The sequence below is a fragment of the Cotesia glomerata genome, linkage group LG5 (assembly GCF_020080835.1).
Source record: "Cotesia glomerata isolate CgM1 linkage group LG5, MPM_Cglom_v2.3, whole genome shotgun sequence".
Lineage (NCBI taxonomy): Eukaryota > Metazoa > Arthropoda > Insecta > Hymenoptera > Braconidae > Cotesia > Cotesia glomerata.
The window spans coordinates 5,801,535-5,827,196 of NC_058162.1; the positions used below are offsets into that span (position 1 = coordinate 5,801,535).

Consider the following 25,662-nt stretch of genomic DNA (forward strand, 5'->3'; position numbering starts at 1 on the left):
TTTATAGTATAGAACAATTAAAATAATAATATTGCAATCTGAAATAATATTAATTTTTTGGCAGATAGAAAAAAATCACATAGTCATTCCATTTGAAATTTGAAAAAAAATTTGAGTTATTGATGAGCGTGAGAGAAAATCTTATAGTGAGAGTGCTGAAGGGTTAATAATATAGATTATTTTTTAGAAATTTAGAATTTTCATTATTGCATGCCCGCGTGTCAAGATTAAGTAAATGAGTAAGTAAGATTAAGCTTTGAAACTTTCGATAAATTTTTTTCTAATAATTATTATTATATCGCGTTTCAAATACCATGAGGGCGTATACCGGTAAAAAATACAGGTGAAAAGTGATAAGGGCGTATAAAAAATTTTTTTTTCAGGAATCGACGTATTTTTGTCCGAAATGTGCAAAAATACAAAAAAAAAAATTATACGCCCTTATGGCATCTGTAACGCGATATTATAATAATAAATCATCTTTATTTTATCACGTTAAAATATTGTAATTGATAATAGAACGAGATTTATCAAACATAATAATAAGTTTTAGTAGAACTATAACAAGATGAAAGACGGTAGACCGTGTCTGACTATAACTACAATAATTCCCTTTCCGCACAGTAACTTACAGCAAGTATAATTGAAAATATATTCAATATCCAAAGTTATATTGATTGTATTAAAAATAGTTTTAATAGTTTTAAACAGTATAAATATTTATTGTAATTTGTTGTATGTTAAAATATTAAATTAAAGAGTTGAGACGAATTTATTCGGAAAGCCGGTGAATAGAGTGGAATTTATCTCAACAGTTGAGGAATGTGAGCTCATAAAGGGTAACGATGATAGTCCTGATAGAGTCCTAAAGACGTGGGTTACTTAATATGTACAACAAAATTAACTTACTCTCAAACTTTTAATTATTATTTATTATTATTATTAAGGATCATCATAAATAAATTAAGTGTTATTTATTACTCACTTTCTCACCACTGTCACTCGGCAAATAGAATGTAAGTACGGTAAGAAATGAAATTCCCATGCACGGTATAATTATGTTGACGGTGTAAAACAAAGTTTTTCTTCTTAGTGTTATATTAAACGTAATATCAAGGTACGGTTCATCGCAGCACGTATAAAATTTTTCATTTCTGGAACAAGTAAAATAATTTATCCTTTTTTTTTTCTTTTTCATTCAATCAACAAAATAATAAAACTATTAAATTCTCTAAATTTAATTTCAGTCTATCAATATTCAATTTTTTTAGTAATTAAAATTCTTTCTCCGTTGAACTATTTGGAAAAACAAAAAACAGTATTTTTGTTACCTTACTGCTGGCACTTCGAGAATGTCCCATTCAACAGACATATAGAATTCGGATAAATCAACGCCAACATCGACGATATTACTCCCAGTCTGCTCGTCCATGTGCCTCAAATCAACCTGCGTTTTAAATAAATAGTTATTAATATTTATTCTTTTTTTTATTTATTATAAATAAACATATGATATTTATTATAATAGTCAACTGTTATAATTAATTTTCATTATTGTTATTAATATTATTATTATTATTCTTATTATTATTATTATAACAGCTTGATGCGTACGATGCTGAAGATCTGCGTCTTCGTTGCGAGTGCGATGTCATAATGCCAGCTATTGAAAACACTTAACTAATAACACACTTAATTTATTTTTTAAATATTTCAACCTTTATATTTATCATTTTTTTTACTTAGTAAAAAAATTATAAATTAAAAATTTATTATTATATAAAAATAATTATTTTTTTATATCATGCTCAAATAAATAAAATAAAATTTATCAATAAAATGCAAATTCAGAATGAAATTTCCCGGAGCGAAAAAATATAATTAAATTAAAACAATGTAAATTTATAAAGGTTAATCTTATAATCTTATAAAGGTTGATACATTTGCATTCAAATATATGTATACATCGATTTAATTAGCGAATTGTCTCGAAATTTTTTATAAAATAATTCTTTGTTTAAAGATTTAAACATTTAAACATTTAAGGAAGTACGAGCACCAAGGCAACTTTTGATGAAAGGCTTGATTTTTTTTTAATATGAAGTTTAAATATGTCTAAATAAATTCCGAAAATTTGAAGGAGATTGCCTGATTATTTAAATAAATAATTAACTTTGAAATTGAGCAATTTAACATTGGTCTTATGGGGTAACCTCCAAACATTGATAAATTTCTGTATTTTTCTCGTAAAACTGTCGGTGAATATTTTTAAAAAATTTATGGATGAAAGTAAATATATTAGTGATAAATTTAATTCAAAGAAATTTACACTTGCCCGACTAATTAAAGTGTATTAATTAAAAGAAAAATAAATGCAGCCATTAGCCAATGTTAAATGTATATCTACACAGAAAAAAAGGTTCAGTTGAGCGAAGAAAATATTTTTCTTCCTAATTATTTTCTTGAGCAAAAAAAAATTTTTTTTTTAACACAAGAAATTTCACTTATTCCAACAAAATTAATTCTCTTGCTTTAAGAATACTGAAAAAAATAATGGGTAGAGGCTACCGATTGGTAATCGGTAGAGGTTACCGATTTTTTTTTTCGGTAGAGACAACCGATTAAAATCGGTAGAGGTTACCGATTTTTTTTCGGTAGCAGCTACCGATTTCTAATCGGTAGCCTCTACCGATTTTAATCGGTTGCCTCTACCGAAAAATCGGTAACCTCTACAGATTTACATTTACCGAAGAAATATTTTTTGGGGCCGATAACTAAAGTATAAATGATATGTCAACATGATTTTCATGTGACAGTAACATGATTTTCATGTGGTAGTAACATAATTTTCATGTGGCAGGTAATTCTTTATTTATAAATTGATGTAACGTTTTCATTGATGTCGCTTTTTGTTACTATTGCAACCACTTTGGCAACGATTACCATCATGAGAACGGTTAGATATTATTAATTGAAATTTGTAAAAATATTGATTTGTGAAATTTTCGATGATAAACATTTTGTCCGAAACGTTCTCAAACGACACATCTCAATGAGAGTAACATCAGGATGAGCTTATATCTTAAAAATGTTATTAATTAAGCAATAACCGTGTATCTTGTGAATTATTGATATATTTTAAGATATAAGCTCATCCCGATATTACACTCATCGAGAGCTTTCATTTGAGTACCCACATCAATTTTTCATATATTTATATATATTATATATATGTATTAGGGTGGCCCAAAAAAACCGACTATTTTTTTTTTTGAGTCTCGAGTGAAAAAATGTTAGTTTTTGATGTTTTAAGAGCCCTCTCCAAAAGACAGTTCAAAAAAAAATTTTTAAGAGGTCACTCCAAATTTTTTTAAATTTCAAAAATCTACAAAAATCGAACTTTTTTTTTAAATTTTTTTTCTCGTTACGGTATAATTTTATAAACTAAAAAAAAATAACTTTCTGAAAATTTCAGTTCAAAATTCAAATTTTAAAAGGTTGCTCATAATTTTTTTCAATTTATTAGTGCATTAGTTTAGATTTTTTCAAGCGACCTTTTACTATTCAAATTAAAATTCCATGCATTTTTTTTTTTTTTATTTAGTACCATAATCGATAAAAATACATCTCGAGATGAACTAAAAATCAAGCACAACATAGAAAATATAATTTTTTTTTAATTTAATAATTTTATTTAATCAACTGCCAGGCGTGGATTCGAATCCCAAGCTGGTCTTAGAAACCAGCTTGGTTGAGATTTGACCTTGCCGCGTAGGTTAAGATTTTTACAAACCAAAAAGTCCCCAACGTACCACTCCCAACAGTTAAAGTCAGCGATATGACTAATTAAAGAAAAAAAAAAAAAAAAAATTATGAGCGACCTTTCAGAATTTAAATTTTGAACTGAAATTTTTAGAAACTTATTTTTTTTTTATCTATAAAATTATACCGTAACGAGAAAAAAAAATTAAAAAAAAAAAAATTCGATTTTTGACGATTTTTGAAATTTTTAAAAATTTGGAGTGACCTCTTAAAAATTTTTTTTTAAGCTGTCCTTTGGTGAGGGCTCTTAAAACATCAAAAACTAACATTTTTTCACTCGAGACTAAGAAAAAAAAATAGTCGGTTTTTTTGGGCCACCCTAATATGTATATATGAAAAATATATCAAAAATGCATGTGGGTACTCAAATGAAAGCTCTTGATGAGTGTCACATCGAGATGAGCTTATATCTTAAAAAATGTCAATAATTAAGAAATGACGTATCTTATGAAATATTAACATTTTTAAAGATATCTCATCCCGATGTTACACTCATCGAGACCTTTCATTTGAATGCCCACATGAATTTTTTTTATATTTTATATATTTTAAAAATATAAAAAATATCATACATATGAAATGTATGAAAAAAATCGTGTGTGTACTCAAATGAAAGGTCACAATGAAAGTAACACCAGGATGAGTTTATACTTCAAAAAATATCAATAATTAAGAAATGACGTTGTATTTTGTCCACTAATGATATTTTTAACGATAAAAGCTCATTCTGGTATTACACTTATCGAAACCTTTCATTTAAGTACTCACATGATTTTTTTATATATTTTATATATTTCATAAATATGAGTAATATCGTATATATAAAATCCTTTATTAAAATGTTAAAAAGCTTATATCGTTAAAAATATCATCAGTGGACAAAATACAAGGTAATTTGCTAATTATTGAAATTTTTTAAGATATAAGCTCATCCTGATGTTACGCTCATCGAAACCTATCATTTGAGTACACTTCTGTCAAAATGTTTATTATCGAAAATTTAATTAATCAATATTTTTAAAAATTTTATTCATTATTATCTAACCGTTGCCATAGTAATCATTGCCAAAGTGGTTGGCAAAGCAATGAAAAGCGACAACTATGAAAACGTTACATCAACTTTTTAATAAAGAATTGCTTGCCACATGAAAATCATGTTACTGCCACATGAAAATCATGTTGCTTACACATGAAAATCATGTTGACATGTCATTTATGCTTCAGTAATGAGCCCCAAACAATATTTCTTCGGTAAAGGTAAATCTGTAGAGGTTACCGATTTTTCGGTGGAGGCAACCGATTAAAATCGGTAGAGGCTACCGATTGGAAATCGGTAGCTGCTACCGAAAAAAAATCGGTAACCTCTACCGATTTTAATCGGTTGCCTCTACCGATTATTTTTTTCAGTGAAATACGTATTTTGATCCAAGAAAATTTTGTTGTTTTGAGAAAATTCAGCCTCTTGCTCCAAAAAATTTAGTTCTTGATAGAAGTAAATTTTCTTGTCTTGAGAAAATTTCTCTCTTGCTCCAAAAAATTAAATATAAAGATAGAAGTAAATTTTCATTAATATTTTTATTGATTAACATGTCAAATGGGAAGATCAAATAATATTGAATAATTTTTTTTCATTTAATATGTATAATTGCACGCTAGAATAATATAAAATGGGGATCAAATATTCAAGAGAAAAATTTTCTCAAGGTGAGAAAATTTTTTTCTCAGTTGAAGTAGGTGGCGCTGCTTCCCTAAAGTATCTAAAAATATAATCGTGATGTAATATAAAAATTTATTGTATCAAGTATTTAAGATAATTTGAATTAAGAAAAAATGACTTCCACCAAGAATAGAATTTCAAAAAAAATTTTTACTTCGGCCAACACAACTTCAGTCTTCCTTCAGGCACTCGAAAATTTTCTTGAGCCAAGAATTTTGTTCTTCAGTCAAGAAATTTTTCTTTCTGTGTATATATTGAGAAAAATCATATGGTTACTGCTCTCCCCTTACGGCGTTAGAGTCGATACCTATCCCCACCCCGCCTAGCGCTCGTACTTCCTTAAAGATTAAAAAAAATTTTTCTTCACTGATTAGAATTTTGATGTATACATATATATATTTATAAAAAAAAGAAACCACTATACGATGCGCTAGCGTTATTTCTACGCATATAAATAATTATCAACATATTTAAATATCAATTAAAACAGTCGATTTAATAGTATAATAATCGAAAAACATAAACAGGCTCAACGACACAGATGTCCATCAAACAGCTTGTCCAGGCAATGGTTGTCAAACGGTAGAAAAGCATCGCGCTAAAAAATATTAACAGTAATAACAATAATTTTTATTTTAGCGGCGTCTATATAATACCTAAACACAACTTTTTAAATATAAAGAGGCTATTTTATTTATTCGGCGCTCAGATTCGAAATACTGGGGGATGGTTTCTGATAAATTAAAATATCAGATAAAGGAACTAAATTGTCGCACCAAGTATCTATTAATCTATTTTTTAAGTCTTTGGGTATAAAGTCAAGTCTTTTTAAAATAATTTATAATTAGGATAAGTATAGTCAGGTACTCTACCAATAATCAACAACGACATGCATGTCTTGTTGGTATTAATATAATATTAATTTATATTTAAATCTCGATTGAAGAAATAAATTTGTTTTTTTATTTTTACGATATTCATCTCAGAGCAACGACCCTTTTACTCGTGTCATGTTTCAAAGTTCCCGTTCAATGCCGTTAAACGTGACAGCAGGAAAATGCAGTCTATATTTCTCGTAGTCTCGTCTTGTCAGTTTACGCCTACTCTATATTATATATTATGTATTTAACTTTATATATTTTTCTTGTCATTACTTTTAAAAACCACGAACAAATCTTATGACCGAATTTTATTTTAATTTATCTGTTAAAAATTTATATAATACAATAAAAAAAAATTCACTTGATTTAAGAAAAAAAATTTTTAAACTGAGAAATTTTTCCTGTTTTAAGAATTTTACACTTAAATCTTGTTAATTTTTTTTTTTTGGTGTAAATTAATTGAAATTTAATTCTTTAATGTCGGATAATAAATTTATTTTTATTAAATAAATAAATAGAGACAATATTGTGTTAAATTAGTAAAATTAACTTTTAATGATTCTGTTTTTTATATATTTATTATTATAACTATTAATTGGCTTTAATTATAACTATCAAACCCTAATTTTATTTTAATTGTTTTAAATTCAAAGTAATAAACTCTTAAAGCTTTTGTAAATTTACAAATTCATTGAAATTTTAATTAATTATTATTATTATTAGATACATGTTTGTTATTATCGGTAGTGATAAATCACTTAGTGAAAAAAATAAAATTTTAAGGACATAAATCCATAAATGTTAAAGTATTGATCCTGGAATCATTGACGGATGCAAAAATTGGATGTCGCTAGCAGGAAGATGCACCAAAGGATTTAGCTCGACAATAGATAAGAGAAATGAGAGAGAAGAAATAAATCACGAACGCGTTTGTAATTCAGAATGAAATATAAATCCACAGAAGCGTCTTACTTATTCTAATAGTCAAGTCTCGAATAATAATAATTATTATTATTATAATAATCGTGACTGAAAGCACTAGATAGAAGATAATATTCAATAATACATATTTTTATTTTTTGTACTTTTCATTGTAAAAATTTAATTCTCTTTCATAATATTATTTTATTCTAATTGATATTAAAATATATACATGATTCTATGCCAGTGGAATTTAATCAATAATTATTAATTATTTTTTAAAATTATGGATAAATTATATCCATTTTTAAAAATAGCTTTAATTTAAGTTTTTATTTTTTTATTAAAACTTTTAGAGGTTTTGGATGAAGAAACTAGATTGATTTTAGAGAATAAAATTATATAATATATTTAAAAAAAAATAATTGGTTTATATTTTCATTTATTTAGACAAAAGCTTTAAAGAGTTGAATAAATATTGATAAAATTTTAAATTTAGTCGATTTACCGTTGAGCTATTCCGAGTAACTGGAACCGACGAGTGCTTTTCTTTTATATTCAATTCGTCGTTTATTATTTATTGTCATCGATAAAATATAAATTGAAAAATTTTTTTCAATAAAAAAATAAGATACACTTTTACTCTCTTTTTATTTTTAAAACCATTATTAAATTTAATAATATTATTTTTTATAATAACAAAAAAATTAAAGATATTTTAGTTTTTATACGGTATAAAAGTGTTTTTGGACTTTATATCAATACGTCAAACCAACATTTTAAATAAATTTTTACTCAATGCAGGAGTTAAGAATAGAAAAAGAAACAAAAATAACAAAGAGAATGAAAGCTCGACATCTCAAGCTTTCACAGAAGTACACTCACTTTTTTTATTTTTGTGGTGAAATGAAATAGCAAAGTTACTGTAACCGTCACTCAAATTTCTTTTTTCTTATTCTAAAACTTTTTTTTTAACTCTCTATGTGACAAATAAAGTGTTTTTTTAAATTTATAATAATAATAAAAATAATAAGCGATGAATTTAATAAATTTTTATATCATAAGTAGTGAATCATTGAAAAAAATTTTAAATGTAGATTTTTGGATGATTAAAAAATAAAATTTTAAACATTTTTGCAATAAAATGAATTAATAAAGTTTATGCAAAAAATAAAACAAACCGATATCAGAATATAATTTATATACATATCCGAATGACGACTGTCGACATGACCTACTTTTTTAAATTTTACTTCCTGATATATCATGTATCTTTACATTAAAATAACCTTCAGTTTTGAATATAATTATTTAAATAATAAACAATTTTTTAATAATTCAAAATATTTAAAATAAATAAAAGAATAATAATAGTTGAAAAAAAATTGAGAATTTAAACAAGTATACGAATTTTAGTCAGACGGTAGGATTTAAATTAAAAAAGTTTTTATTTTCATAAATTTTTTTAATTCCTATACAGCGTAGAATTAAAAAAAACGACAACTTTATACATTAGTACTTTTATGAGCTTATGAATAGTTTAAGTGAACAAAAAGCTTACGAGTTTTAAAAAAGTGAAAACTTAAATGAGGGTACACGTCGACTGGGCAAAGAATTCGATTAATGTAAGTAAAAGTAAAACTACTAACTACTAGGTATAGTAAAGTGGCGGCAGTAGTATAGGGTGTAGGAGAGTATATAATATGATGATGCTGCTGCTTAAGACTTTGTGCGAGTTTTCGTTATGCTATTAATGCTCCTGTCTGTATGTTTCATCCTCTGTTACGATGTAATTATCTCCAGTAGAGTATTCTCCGATAATAGCACTTTCTATTGTTAACTAATGGAATTCTGACATCACGTAAAATGATTGATTATCAAGATTAAAAGCTTATTCACTCATTTTTATACTAATTTTATTGTTACTACACAGAAAAAAAAATTTACTTGAATCAAGTAAATAATTTTGAAGAACTTCATCTTAATTTAAGGGGGTATTCTAGTCTCACGTGCCAATTTTTTGAGACCCCCCCCCCCACTTCATCAGCTGCTAATTTTTTGAATTTTAAACTTTTTTTATTTTTTTCTGTATTCTTGTAATGTTAATAAATAAATTATGAAAAAATGGATAGTAAAAATATTGACTGCCTTTTTTTTACGGCACTTCAAAAAATTACCTGAAATTCATGCTTCTAAACTAGAATACCCCCTTAAGTAGAAAAATTCTTAAACTAAGAAATTTTTCTTGGCTTAAGGACGTTCCTAGACAAGAAAAAGACTCCAATAGGTTATGACTATTGGTTTCTTTCTCACGCACTAACTTCAAATATTTTTTATAAAAAAATGAATACCGCTCGTTTATGTTATTTTTGATAAAAAATACTTGTTATATCTTCAATTAATGATTCTCAATTTTTTAAAATAATCCTAAGAAAAGTACGATTGATACTTAATAAAACGTTCGCTTTAATGTCGGTTAGCATAGGATTTGTATGTAAAATATACACAGAAAAAAAATGTTCTTAAATCAAGTATATAAGGTAAAAGACCCAATTGACACTGGGCTAGTTGTTTGACACTTACAATTTTATTCTAATTAAAATAGTGAAATGATCTCAAAAAAGCAATTATCTTAAAATTTATAATTTAAAAATTATATTTATTAATTTATCAGAGTTAATTTGTTTTTTTTTTAATTAAAATAAAATTTCAAGTATCAATAACTAGGTCAGTGTCAATAACTGGGTCTTTTATCTTAATTTTGAAGAACTTAATCTTCTTTATTAATGTAGAAAAATTCTTGAATTAATAAATTTTTCTTGATTTAAGAAAATTTTACTTGATTCAAAAATTTTTTGTCTTGATTCAAAAAAATTACCCTCTTTAAATTTATTTTCTTGGTTCAAGAATTTTTCTCTCGAATAAAGTTAATTTTTTTTTCAGTGTCCAAATTTTAAATGATAATATTTCAAAAATTAGTGTCGCAAGGACTATTTAAAAAAATTCCTGCGTATAGAGGACACTTATGAGTATAAGTACTCAAAATTTCAAAAAAAAATTTTAAGAAAACGGCTTTTTCTTGGAACATCCTTAAGTAAATCTTGATTAAAAAATTTTTCGTCTTGATTAAAGACAATGAAACTCTTCAAAATTATTTTCTTGGTTCAAAAATTTTCATCTTGATTCAGTTAAATTTTTTTTCAGGGTAGTCCTACTTAGTTTTTAATTTTTTTTTTAATAAATTAATTAGAATATTAGAAGATAAAATTTGTCTATAAATTTTAAAACTATTCTTTAAAAAGCTTTATTCAAAATTTTTTACTCGTAATCATATATATTATATATCAAATTACTGACTTTAATTATTGGAAAAATTTGAATAGCATGAAATTGAATTGGGTAAACTTGTAACTTTAAGGTTTCTACTGAATTTAATTCAATTCGTCGTTACTCGATTGATTAATACTATCCCGTATTTATAAAATAACAATCCGGATAATTATTTCATTTTATTCAAACAGTATTATCAATATAAAAACAACTATTTAAGTAGTTAAACAAAATATTGTGTCAGACCTGATACCTATCAATAATAATTTATTTCCTTTTTTTATTATTAACTTACCGGATAAATTTATTCGTGCAAACTTAAAAAAATATTCAATTATTGAATTATTGTTAAATGAAATTAATGATAATACTGATTTGTTTGATGTATATCATTCATTATTAAATGACATAAACAAGGCATATACATATACATATAAAAATGTAGACATGCACATACACACTTAAAAAAAATAAAATAAAAAATAATAATTAAGTTATATTTATACACGGTAAACTCGATAAAACGGAATTTATTCGCTCAACGAAACTTTTAAATCGACTTTAAGACTTTTTATATTCAGGCTGTCTATTTTCGTTTGACCCAAGTTGTTATATCAAATTGCCGTGTTCCCATTTTTATTATTATACTTTTTTTCCCGAAAACATTGTCCGATCAAATAATAATAATAATAATAAAAGTAAAAATAATTTATGTATTTCGTTAAAATAGAATAATTCAGCCTCTTTATAAACACCAAGCTTTGCGAGCAATTTTTATATAATGCTTTTTCTAATATGCGTCACACAATATTATCTAGTTCTTCGAATTTCACTATCTCGCATAACGATCACTAACGAAAATAATTATTAGAAACAGTAAACAGTCATCAACAATAATAATAATCAATAATACATCCATCGTATAAATAATTTCAATTTCAGTTTCTATTTTGTTTTATTATTTTTTTTTTTTAATATTTATCGTTTAATGTTTATGATACTTATATTAATAATGTATCAATTGACAGTGTCTATGAGAATATAAATAAATGAAAATATATATATTTATATATTTGAGTATCCATGGAAAAGGTATAAAATGTGTACGATACACGATAATATATTTTATGCTTCATTTTTTAATAATTAATTATATTTTATAATTAAAATTTGACATTATCGTAGAAAAAAAATAAATTTAATAACTTGTTTATTTGTTTTCGTTGTTTTTGTTATTGTTGTTGTTGTTTTTGTTGTAAATTTCATAAACGACTATGCTAACTATAAACAAAAAGTTTTCTCTCAGTTGATAAACTACACTTTGGATTGTTAAGTATTCTCTAAGAGTTGTTGCCAAAATAATCTGATTTAATTTATTTTATTATTCAGCTCTGTTAATTTATTAGCACTGATTTCAAAGTTTAAACTTTATAAAGTTAGCTCTTCTCGCAAAATGACGGTCATAATAAATACCTGTGTAATAAAATAATTTTTTTTGTATCGTTTAATTTCTCAGTCACTCAGTCGGTCGATTAAATTAACATTTAATTTTATGATTCATATTTTATTCATACTATTAAAAAAATAATTAATGAAGTTTTATAGTCCAATAGAATTGATATTTGATGTAAATTGTATTTAGATGGGGTAAAAGACCTCATTCAAAATTTATCCCAACAGTCTCACTGCTAATTTTATCATTTTAATTTTTACTATTATTATTATTTAAATTAGCAATTAAAAATTCATATTAAAAATTAAAAGGTCAAATTTTCTGAAAATCATTTTTATGATCGGTTGTAAAATTTTCTAAATATGGGTTAAATTTTAGAATATGGGTATCGATATATATATTGATTACTCAGTAGCGGACATGCATAATTGATCAACACATGCGCAAGCCGCTTAGTTTAATGCGCATGTGTGGTCTTAAAAAATTTTAGTGTCGTTGATACTAAAGTTAAGACGCTTGAAATGTAATTTACATTAATATTAAATTTTTCAAAGTTAATCAAATCAATGTATATTTTTTCAAATGAGAGAAACATTTAAAAAAATAATTATAAATAAATAACTAGTTTTTTAAGCGTTTATAATTATTTTGACTGTAGTAATGTGTGTTTGAATAAAAGTTAGTTAAAGCTCTGATTACACAGCCAGTTGACTGGCACATCGGATCGTGATACTGATATCGATGCGTCGTTGGATTATTTTCCACATTTTAAACTTCAACCGTGATGTCTACCATCTGGCAATACTGTCTATATAGATAACTTTTATTCGATTGGCTCTGCAGTTATCTATATACACATACTTTACCTAGAAAATTTTATCTTTATAGTAAAAACAATTTATGTAACAAATTTTATTATTCACGATTAAATTTTAATATAATCGATCAAACCGTAACTGAGAAAAATAATAATATATTTTATATATATAGGTCATTCCATGGCAAATAACCTGATTGTAAAAATCATATTTTTTGATCCGGTTGAATTTTTATGTTTTTGTACATATAAAAAGACACCTAATCCTAAATTTTGAGCCCTTAAACTATAAAATAAATAATTACCAAATTTTTGTCGAAACATATCAATAAAAGTTTTTAATTTATATAATTGGCAGATTAGGAAAATATTATTTATTTATTTATATTTACTCTGTAAAACAAATTTTTTAAGCTCTTTATCAAAGTGGGATTCAGATATCTTCAATTTTTGAGCAACTTTTTCGCATTTTTTTAATTAAAAATTCGAGTTTTTTGAAGATTTTTCAATTTTTCACAAAAATCTCTTATGAAAAAAAAAAAAATATAATTATAGATATATAAAAAATATATTTTAAATATATTAAAAATCTATAAATATATAAAAAATTTGTAAAGTAAATATATTTTTAATAACTAACTTTTGGCCGATTTTCATATATATTTTATATATTTTAAATATATTTTAGATAGATTCAAAATATATCTTAAAATACATAAAAAATACATAGCTAAAAATATAAAAAAAATATATTTTGAATATATCTAAAATATATTTGAATTATATAAAATATATATGAAAATTGGCCAAAAGTTAGTTATTAAAAATATATTTACGATACATAATTGATATATATTTATATATTTTTTATCTATTTCGACATATATTTTTTTTTATGGGGGATTTTTGTGAAAAATTGAGAAATCTTCAAAAAACTCGAATTTTTAATTAAAAAAATGCGAAAAAGTTGCTCAAAAAATTGAAGATATTTGAATCCCACTTTGATAAAGAGCTTAAAAAATTTGTTTTACAGTCTAGTAAAACATTTATTTTCTTTAAGAAAATTAAAAATGTCGGTCTTCAAAAAAAGTCAAAATTTGAGTTAAAATGTAAGAAAAAACGGTGAGAAACTAAGAAATTTTTGTTTTTCAAAAACCACATTTAAAAATGAAGAAAATAGCCACTGGCAAAATGAAATTACGATAATTTAATCAGGAGTTATGAATTTCTGAAAATTACCTCATCGTTATTTTTTCGCGATTATCAAAACCCCGTTTTTGAAAATTAAGGGCTTAAAATTTAGGAATAGGTTTTTTTTTATATGCACAAAAACATATCAAAAATTCAACTAGATAAAAAAATATGATTTTTAAAATCAAGTGATTTGGCATGGAATGACCCATTTGTAATTAGATTCCAAAGAAAAATTTTTATTATTGGATTTAAGCTGATAAAAGAAAAAAAAATTGTAATTAAATATTTTTTATTCAAGCCCTTATATACCCTTTATTTTATCAACTGGCAAGTGACATTGGCATGCATATTGCGAAACAGGACGAAGCAGACATCCAATACCTATTCACAACCGCAATATTCCATTAGATATCGTCTCTCCTTTCTCTACAATATATATACTCTACTATATTTATTTATATGAATATATAATACACTAATCTCTATTAGCGGATACAGTTTTTCCTTACATATTTAAAATTTTACAAATCTTCTTATGATATAATATATGATATATATTTTATGCACTTAAAATAAACTAAAAAATATAATGTTGCATAAAGAATATATGTTGCGTTAAAGTTTCATGTAAAGATAAAAATCTTTAGTACATGTTGCAGAATCCTAAAATTTAGTATTCAGTGCATACTGAGTGGGTACATAAGATATAAAAGACAAAAAGAAAAAAATAAATAAAATTGAAAAGTGAGAAAAAAATATTAAATAAAAAAAAATACGGTAAAGAGAATAGAGGAAGTAAAACGCGGTAGACCAGTCACGAGCCTTTGGGAATTGGTAAAATGCAAATGCAAATGGTGCGCCTGTTCCACAGTTAGTAAATTCTCTGTTAGTATAATAATACTATAAATACTATAATAGGAACAATAACAATGAGAAGTGACACGTTATATAACGGAAGAATAAAATAGTAGAGGCATTTAATTATTTGACACCTGATATCTTTATTATTATTATTATTATTATTTTCATTAAAACAGTTAATTATCAGGTGGTGGTTACGATCTTACTATCTTAATAAACGGCAGTTTCATAATTCCCTGATGGAAAGGAAAGCTTAATTAATGGTCTCTAGTCCTCGATACAAGTTATAGTTATATATATCCATAACCCTTCTCATGTACTTAATTGTGGTAAAACCCTAATGGTTAAACCAATTCAAATTTTCCTTATAAAAATAAATATACCTATCTATTATATAAAATATTAATATTCCTTTATAACCAATACCCATTACGTTTTATATTTAATTAAGGGGAAACACCACTGTAACGGTAGAAAAAAAAAGGTGATTTATGGGAATTTTTTTGACAGGGAAAATAAAGGAATTTGGGGATCGGATTTTTTTTATTTTATTAAGGGTATATTAAAGATTATTACCCTAAATTTTTATTAAAAAATATTTAATTGTTACAAAATTATTAACAATCTCATAGAGCACTAAAAAAAATTTCCTTCTCCATCGTCGCATCGATAACTCAAAAACGGATCATCTAAAAATAAAAACCCAAATTGCTTTTCAATCAGTAAAAATATAGTTATCGTTGCACGTACGGAATTTTGAAAATTTTAATTTTCAAAAAAATGGCGACTGAAAATTTTCTCATTATTCATACTGTTTTTTTTTTTTTTATTTTAACCCAGCTGAAAAAAGCTTTAAAACCAAAATTTTTTTAATTCCGTCCATGCAACGATAACTACATCCTTACTAATTAAAAAGCAATTTGGGTTTTTATTTTCAGATGACCCTTTTTTGAGTTATCGATGCGATCATGGAGGGGGAAATTTTTTTTCAGTGCTCTATGAGATTGTTAATAACTTTGTAATAATTAAATATTTTTTAATAAAAATTTAGGGTAATAATCTTTAATGTACCCTTAATAAAATTAAAAAAATCCGATTTCTAAATTCCTTTCTTTTTCCTGTCAAAAAAATTTCCGAAAATCACCTTTTTTTCAACTGTCACAGTGGACCACTGCCCAATTTTAAAACACAATAACTGCAAAATTTTTATGCCTGATTTTTTGTAGTATTGCTGCATTTCTTATAACTTTTAGACCTTAATTTCAAGTATTTTTTCTTAAAAATATTTATATTTAAGTATTTTCTGTTAATAAATTAAATTTTTTATCAATTTGGCGCGCAAACTTTTTTTTAATAAGAAAAATTTTTAAAAATCTTAAAATTGTCAGTTACTGTGTTTTGAAATTGGGCAGCCGTGGTGTTCCCCCTTAATAAAGTCAGTATTTGTAAAGTAAATAAATAAAATTTAATAAACCAAATATAATGTGGATAATTTTGAACTTGAAAAGTAATACCGTCAAAATGTCATTACTAACGATACTAATAATAATTATGTAATGTAATGTAATTAATTATATTAATTTGGTATCGTTTAAAGCCACTTAAATATCATAACATGACCATAGAGAGGGCAAGAGTCTAGAGAACGTAGAATTCGATAGTCAATAACCAATATAGAGTTAATCAGTCGATCATTCGATCAGTCAATCAGTCGTGGGGACTCTAATAAATTTAGTGGTACTTAATCACTGTTCAAATGTGATCCTTCTATTTAAATTGATTTTCCTTCAATCGAGATATCAAATCATATAACGTCATTTTGCGTTGTTATACATAAATATATTTAATTTATTTTATTTATTGTTTTATCGGTATGCATGTCCTCGTATGATTTTATACCTTTCCCACGCATTTTAATAAATCCAATAACCATTTATTAATTCAGTAATTATTTCATACACTCTGAAAATACAGCTAAAAATTTTTGGAAAAAGTCTATAAAAAAAATCAACTATTAAAATACTGTACTCAAAAAAAAATGTCACGTCCAACAGCGCAATCCGAGATTTTTTAGTTTGATATTATTTATTTAAATAACAAACGATGGCGATCACTTTGGCATTCCTAAACAAACTCATTTCAACAAAAAAAAAAATAATAAAACCACATGTCACGTAAAAACAAAAATGAACTTAGTCAACAAATTAGCAATCGTGTCGATAAAAAAATGATTGTTGAATTATTGCTCTCTATTTTTTTTTATTTAATCGTCTGCGACAATAATTTATTATCGGCACCTTAAAACCGTCATACGTCCAGGAGCCTAACTTCAAAACACAGGTCTGTACGTCGTACGGAAAGAACTCAACATCGATGGAGCAGGAGGATTTATAAACAGCTGGAGGTTGCCATACAACCAGTCCGGAATAGTATACTGTTGCCTTGGTCATCAGTGTCACTTCATAGTTGCCATCAGCGCTGCAATCACCGAACAACACAACCCCGATGATCTCCATTCGTCCTGAAATATCTTTTTACGACCAGGCTGTTGGTAAACTTTTACCACGCATCGATATATTTTTAATAATAATTATTTTTATAAAATTTATTATTGCAAAAAAGAAAAAAAATTACAACAACCTGATCGTCCTCACGCTTGAGGTCCTTTAAAAAAAATAAAAAAAAAAATATTCACTCGTAGGAAATTCAAAAGCACAAATGCGCGCTCTTGAAAAAAAATATGGGAAAAAAATAAGATAGGTAATTTATATAACTTATTGGCTACCATGCAAATTTACCTTGAAGCCATCATAGGTCCACGAACCAAACTTGAGGACGCAGGTCTGCTCATCGAAGGGGAAGTACTCGACGTCTATTTCACAGGAGGATTTATATATTGCCGGTGGCTTCCATTCGACCAATCCCTGGTGGTAGATTGTGGCCTTGGTGGCCAAGGTCACCTCGAAGTTTCCGTCCGCGCTGCGAGCGAGCACATTAGTGGTTCTGGGCGCTGCGGCGGTCGAGCTTACTTTGTACTTACGATTCAATATCAAAAGCCCACGATTTTTTTTTTCTTTTTTTGTTCAAATATATTTTTCTAATATCGTTTCATTTATTTTTATTTAATTATGTACTTGAATTTTTATTACTGTAGATAATATTTTTAGATTTAATATATCAAAATTTAAATGACAAATACTATCAAGAAAAAGAAAAAGAGAGAGTTTTAATGGAGCGAGATTAAGAAGCCGATTTTTTTTTATTTTTTACTACTGTATTTTGTCTTTAATGATAATGATAATAATAACAAAAATAATAATAATATTAACAACAAGAATAACACCAACAACAACAAAAACAACAATATTATTAATAACAAGGATAAAACAAGAATAACGATGAGACTAATAACGGCTTATCTACCGCATTTTAGTACTAACTATAACGATTGTTATTGACTACACCTCGCGAAACAATGTACATAGTTGGTATAAAGCTTTTTGTTTCGTAGAGTTATGATAGAGTGATATAATGCTTTTCCGCATATCGTTGTATTTAATAAACATTAAACCGCAAAATAATAGTTCCAAACGTTAACGTTCAATTTAAAATTTAGTGAATGAATATTAATTACAAATAAAAAATATAGTACTTGGATTTTTAGTCAATTTACACGGAAAAAAGAAAAGTGGAAAAATGAAATGTATAACTAAGATTTATTAGAGCCGTAAATACAAGTCAAGTCCTTCTAGTGTGAAGCTGTAAAATTACATTATTTCTGAGATATATACCAACTATTACAGTTTCACTTAACACCTTTTTCAGTTTATAATAGTAAAAAGTTTAAACCTTTAAATTTCCTTTTAAAGAAAAAAAAAAAAAAAGAGAAGAATTACATTATAAATAGGAATAAGCGTCGCTTTTTGTAAAAAACTAAAAAAATTTCAGTTCGAAATGATATTTTTATAAATTCAAACTTCGAATGTTAATTTTCAGAGCTTTCAAGGTAATATTTATATTGTACAATGTAATTCTTACAAAATCTCTAATAATTTCAATCTGAAACCGTAATTTTTCCAGTTTTTTATATGAAGCGCCACGTTACATTATACAATGTAATTTTTCTCTTTTTCTTTTTTCTATGTAATATCTCACACCGTAATTTGTGTTATAAATTATTTTAATAGCGATAACTGAGCTTGAGAGTTTGAGAATTACAGGTTCAGCTGTTATAATTCACAGTATATTTATTAGTATCGATAATTAGTAGCTCAAACTTTAAATCTTATTTTTCCAATTAAAAATACATTTATTTTGATAAAACAAAAAAATTCATCACCGATAAATCAAAATTTAGAAAGTTTGAATTATTAACTATTAATTACTGAATAAATAACTTGAAAAATAATAAATAACTTCTAGTTTAAACTTTCATGCAACTAAAAATACATTCGAAGTTGTAAAACTCGGTATTTCCAATTGTAATTGCTTTATTAAAAAATACAGTCTCAATTATTACAGTATAAAGTGTAATACTTGCAGTTTTGTCTACTAGGGATCTGTTTTTGCCCTAAAAATAATAACACCTTTTTTTTTAATTTATAATAGTAAAAGATTTAAACCTTTAAATTTCCTTTTCACATTTAATATCTTACACTTTAATTTTTCCTATAAATTTAGATTTCGATAACTGAGCTTGAGAGTTTGAGAATTACATGTTCAGCTATTATAATTCACAGTATATTTATTATTATCGATAATTAGTAGCTCAAACTTTAAATCTTATTTTTTCAATTAAAAATATATTTATTTTGATAAAACGAAAAAATTCATCACCGATAAATCGAAATTTTGAAAGTTTCAGTTATTAACTATTAATTTCTCAATAAATAACTTGAAAAATAATAAGTAACTTTTAATTTAAACTTTCATGCAACTAAAAATACATTCGAAGTTTTAAAATTCGGTATTTCCAATTGTAATTGCATTATTAAAAAATACAGTCTCAATTATTACAGTATCAAGTGTAATACTTGCAGTTTTTTATGCTAGAAACCTGTTTTTACCCTAAAAATTAATTTTTCTTCTTTTTCCCGTGTTGAATAATTTAAGTAAATGAAAAGTTGTTGATATAAATTAATACGGTAAATTAAATAATATTAAAGTTTTAATTTAAACAAATTACAGTTCTTGGAAAATTAAACGAAGAATTATCAGATGTTCCTGTCACACTGGGCACGTAGCGTCTATCAATCGGTCGAATAGGATCCAGAATACAGAGTAGGGAATACGAAATCTCCGAAAGACCACATCTAAGCTATACTACCGACTATCTGATGGATTTAAACTATTCAACTGAGAATGATAAAAGGGAGAGTAAGAGAGAGATAATTGAATATCTATTTATCTCTTTACTCCTTCTGGTATTAATGTCACTGTCAGTATGCGTGTCCAAGAGAAATGTTGCCATGTTTGAAATATCTTAGATTAGACTGAAACTAATATTGAATTGTGAATAGCTATGTAACCTAGAATGGCATCCAATGGTCACCACTCAATGCAATACAGAAATTACTATTTCAGAAATTCAACTATTTGCTTCATTAACATTGACTTCGCAAACAATTACAATTATTTTATCTGAATTCCTTGCCAAATTATTGACTTGTTAGCTTCAAAACATTTGAAATAAATTAAATTGAATAATAATAATAATAATAATAATCTATATTAATAAGAGAATAAAAAAAATTTTGTGTCCGGGATAGTCATATGATCAAATCGGACTTTTTAATGAAATTTAGTGTCATGGCAAAGGTCTTGATTTGAATTTGTGCCTTTTCAAGATTTCATATCATTCTCACCGATAGTTAATTTATGATGATAAGTATTTAGGCTGTATTTGAAAATGCTCTATCTCTAGACACATAATTAAGAAATTACCTTGTATCTTCTGAACTATTGGTATTTTTTAAGATATAAGCTCACCCCGACATTACACTTATCAAGACCTTTCATTTCAGTACCCACATCAATTTTTCATATATTTAGATATGAATATATGAAAAATATATCAAAATGCATGTGGGTACTCAAATGAAAGCTCTTGATGAGTGTAACATCCGGATGAGCTTATATCTTTAAAAATATCAATAATCAAGAAATGACCTCGTATCTTGTCAACTACTGACATTTTTAAAGATATAAGCTCACCCCGACATTACACTCATCGAGACCTTTCATTTGAGTACCCACATCAATTTTTCATATATTAATATATATTATATATATGTATATATAAAAAATATATCAAAATGCATGTGGGTACTCAAATGAAAGCTCTTGATAAGTGTAACATCGAGATGAGCTTATATCTTTAAAAACATCAATATTCAAGAAAATACAGTGCAATTTAACAAAAGTCATTATTTAATAAAGCAAAATTTTATTTATTTATAGTTCACAAATCTCGGCAGTCACATAATGACTGCAAGGTTGCTAGTTTTATTTATACAAAGACTTGTCAAAATAGATGATAAATTTCATTTTTATAACATTCTAAGACGACAGACATAATGAGTTAAGAAAGTAAGATTGAGTAAAAAATAAATAAAAAAAAAATTAATGAAACTTCTGAAAAACAGAGTAAAGACAAGCGAGAGGAAAAAAATAAAGTAAGTGACTTGACAGGTTACTGTTATACCAAAAAACTATAAAAAAAAAGCTGGGAAGCTACAAGCTACAAAATTCAAGGCAAAAAATTCACAGCTCTCTGAACAAACAAACAAAAAAGAAAAATAATTCTTTTAGCAAAATCTATTTTATCACAGCGGAGAAACTGTCAAAAAAATAAATTACCAATCACTTGGAATACAGTAAACATAATATATGTAATGTAATTGGATTGGATGGAATATTGGTTACGATTGACAATATACAATAGCGTCATAAGTGGGCGTATTATTTACAAACGGGATGAATCAAAAGTATGCGTGAATAAACAACAACATGACCGCCATTTATCGCACTATTCTCTCATCACATCCCATCGCTAACTCTCTCTTTGTATATATATTCGTTTACTTGATCATTCTAGCGATGAGTGAATGTGTCATATATGTTATGAATCAAAACCAATGTACGTCCGCACGTGCGAGTAAGAGAATTCAGAAAAAAAATTTACATTCGGTGTATAAAAAAAAGTAGTCAATAAAATTTAATAAATAAAAAATTTCGTTCACTAAATATTTCTGTTAAAGTTTCGAACATTTTATAAGTTCCAAATTTATATTTTATTTAACTTCAAACGAGGCGTAGTCATTAATTTTATAAATATTGATATTTCTTCTTTATTTTTCACCTTAATTATCTTCTTTGAAATATTATTTCATTATTTTGTTTAATTCACTTTTGTTTTTTTTTTTTTATTTTTTCTGTAAATCGGCATAAAATACTCGCCGCAGCGCCAGTATATCATGCGATATGAATAATCTATCTCTATTTTCTCTACATGATCTTATGGTTAATGATTTTTTTGATAGAATGTTTATGAAATTATAATTAATTAATTTTTATTGAAAATTAATGAATCAATAAATTCACAGATTTTAAACTTGAAATGTTCTTGTTAATACTTTTTTTTTCTGCTATAAATTTTTAATTGCTATAAAATTTATAATTTATAATAATATTAAAAAAAATCGCGTTATAGATAATAAACATTATTTAAAACAATAATTATCAATTTAAAAAAGTATTAACAATAAGTCTCAAGATTTATAAATGATTTTAGCCTCGGGGCGTAAGCAAAAGTATTAAATATTATTTTTTTCTATAACCGAAAGTAATAAATATAAAAAAGTTACGCAAATATGACGGCAATTTATCAAGGGAATATTCCGTTGATAAATAAAATTTTTATTTATAAAAGGATGTATATAAATAAATAGAAGCAAAATATTTGTCCTATATTTTTTCGTAACTTTTTTAATTAATATATTTGTCAAAAAAAAGTTTCCGTTGAATTTTTTAAAAATTTATCACAAAAATAAAAATTTTTTTTTGTCTTATTGTCAACAACTGGACACTCGTTTTAATGATTCGAAAAAAAAAATGAAAATGAAACGAGTGTTAAGTTGTTAAAAGCGTTCCTTTATCGGCAACATGCTATGCCTCTAAATTGTATTAATTTGTACGATATTACAAAAAAGTCAACTCAAACGATTGACTAGATGTGATATCATAATAAAAATAAAAATAAATTTATAAAACTTACTTATTGTAAAGCACTATGTCAGGTCGCCAAATATGATCAGAAGGGACGTGTAACATATGCACACCTCCGTACTCCTTCGGCTCCCATCGCAGTTTGTAGTCGTACCATGACTTGAACAACCAATAAAAATAAATAAAATGTATAAATAGATTATTTAAAAAACTTTTTTAGTGTATGAAAAAAAATACAGATTTTATTAGGAAAGTTTTCCGTCAATTCGATATAAAAAATTCATCGAACCGGTAACAATATAACCTTTCACATATGTTTAAATATTGAATGGATTCTACCAACTGTCGAGTCCTTAAACTTATACTCTATTAATTTTTCTAAGCTGTCTGAAATTATAAAAAAATAAAAATTTGTAAAAAATTTGTAAATTGTTCTCAAATTTAATTATTAATAAAAAATTTTTCTATTTCTATATTAGACTATTTTTCTTTCTACTTTTTACTTTTTTGCGTTAACTCCTGGCATTGCTTCTACCGTTATCTTCGCTTTAATCGGTATGTCTAGACATATATAACGTGACCGCGGTGAGTAACATATCAGTAGAGGAGGAAAAGCCCTAGTTTCCTTAGATACTCTCTTGCATTAGAAAGAGGAAGCTCTAGGGGTATTCTCTATGTACGTGCAAGTTACAAGTAATGATTACACTACTATCTAGATATTAAGCCAACAGCCAACAGCCAACAGTTATAGCTGTTAAGCCTTCATCACCGGCACAGGCATTCACTGAAAATCTCAAGAGACTCGTCAGATACCAACAATATCCCTGCTATTCCTAACTATTCCCCAGCACGTCAATATTCACTCAGCATTTATTACTTTTATTACCTTCATTTTTTTTCCTTTATTCTACTTAGATAATCACATATCCTTTGTAAGAATTTCAATGAATTAATTTTACTTTTTATATTATTTAAATAATTGTTTTCTTTTTATAGAGAATTTTGATAAATTATAAAAGAAATAATAATAATAATAATAATAATAATAATAATAATAATAATAATAATAATTAGCAACCTGCAGTCACTATGCGATTGCCGAGATTTACGAATTATGAATAAGAAAACTTTGGCTATCACAGGATCAATCACAAATAATTTAATGGACAAATGAAACCGAACAAATTTATAGAACCAAAAAACTATTAAAAACTCCTCCAAAAACTTGTTATAAAAAGTTGACTACTCAAAAATATATAAAACCAATAGGCACTAATTCTTATCAAGACCTTTCTGATGATACCAAATTGAACTATAAAAATTTCTTTAAAAATAATAATATGTTCATCAAAAAATTTGCCTTTTTCTCTCAATTATTTAAATAATAAATAACTATCGCTAAAAAATTTCAAACCCAATTTACGATAGATATACCCATTACTAAATTTTTCTTAGTTTCTTAATTATGTAAATTAATTTTGACGTATTAACATTGACGTGTACAAAACAAAATAAATAAATAAACAAATTTTGTTTATTGTTTAATTCGAACCTATTTCTAACTACTTCGAAAACTTATTATAATAAATAAACTATTTTAGAAAAGCATATGAAACATTTAAAAGGCACAACTTCAGATCAAGACCTTTTCAACGATACCAAATTTAACCATAAAAACCCATTTTATCATATAAATACACTGGCCACAAAATTTCGCTTATTCTCTTAATATAGATAATAATAATAATAATAATAATAATAATAATACATAGAAAAAAAAAATAAATTTGAATCAAGAGAAAAATTCTTGAATCAAGTAAAATTTACTTAAACCAAGAAAAATTTTCTTAGTTTAATAATTTTTCAACTCAAATCAAAAAGATGAAGTTCTTCAAAATTATTTACTTAATTCAAGTAAATTTTTTTTTGTGTAATAATAATAATAGTAATATAGATAATAATAATAATAAATAATAATAGTAATATAGACAATAATAATAATAAATAATAATTAAAAGGTTTTTAATAAAAAAAAAAAAAAAGAAGAAACCTAAGCATTTTATTTGGTGATAGAGTACCCGTGATGATATCATCAGCCTAGATAACACTCTATACTAAATTACACCCATATACTACAGAAGCATCACGTACTGTAATGCAAAATAATGGTTCAGTACAATATAATAAAGTATATAATAGTAGTAGTAACGCGTGGCTAAAAAAACCGTTCCAATTCTCCAATTCTCCTATTCTCCTATTCTTCCATCCGGTAACGGATAGAAGAGTAAATGTGTTTACAACTACGTTGTCATTTGAAACTGCTCACGTAGTAGAGTATTGCCCTTTATCCCTTTTTATATATACATATATATATATATATATATATATATATATATATATATATATATATATATATATATATATATATATATATATATAT

At 25.6% G+C, this 25,662-nt stretch overlaps 1 protein-coding gene across 4 annotated transcripts in view; it reads right to left on the bottom strand.

Moving 5' to 3' along the window:
• LOC123264805 (acetylcholine receptor subunit alpha-like) overlaps positions 1-25,662 on the bottom strand; it is a 68,713-nt gene that overhangs the window by 23,812 nt on the left and 19,239 nt on the right. For 3 of the 4 annotated variants that reach the window (XM_044728299.1, XM_044728296.1, XM_044728300.1), the window contains exons 4-7: positions 23,272-23,381; positions 17,795-17,975; positions 1,332-1,447; positions 986-1,154 (exon numbers count right to left, since the gene is read on the bottom strand). In XM_044728299.1, the coding sequence (XP_044584234.1) occupies positions 986-1,154; positions 1,332-1,447; positions 17,795-17,975; positions 23,272-23,381 (576 nt within the window). Of the gene's footprint in view, positions 1-985; positions 1,155-1,331; positions 1,448-17,293; positions 17,475-17,794; positions 17,976-23,271; positions 23,382-25,662 lie in introns of all 4 variants that reach the window. The other variant, XM_044728298.1, reaches the window with a different exon arrangement.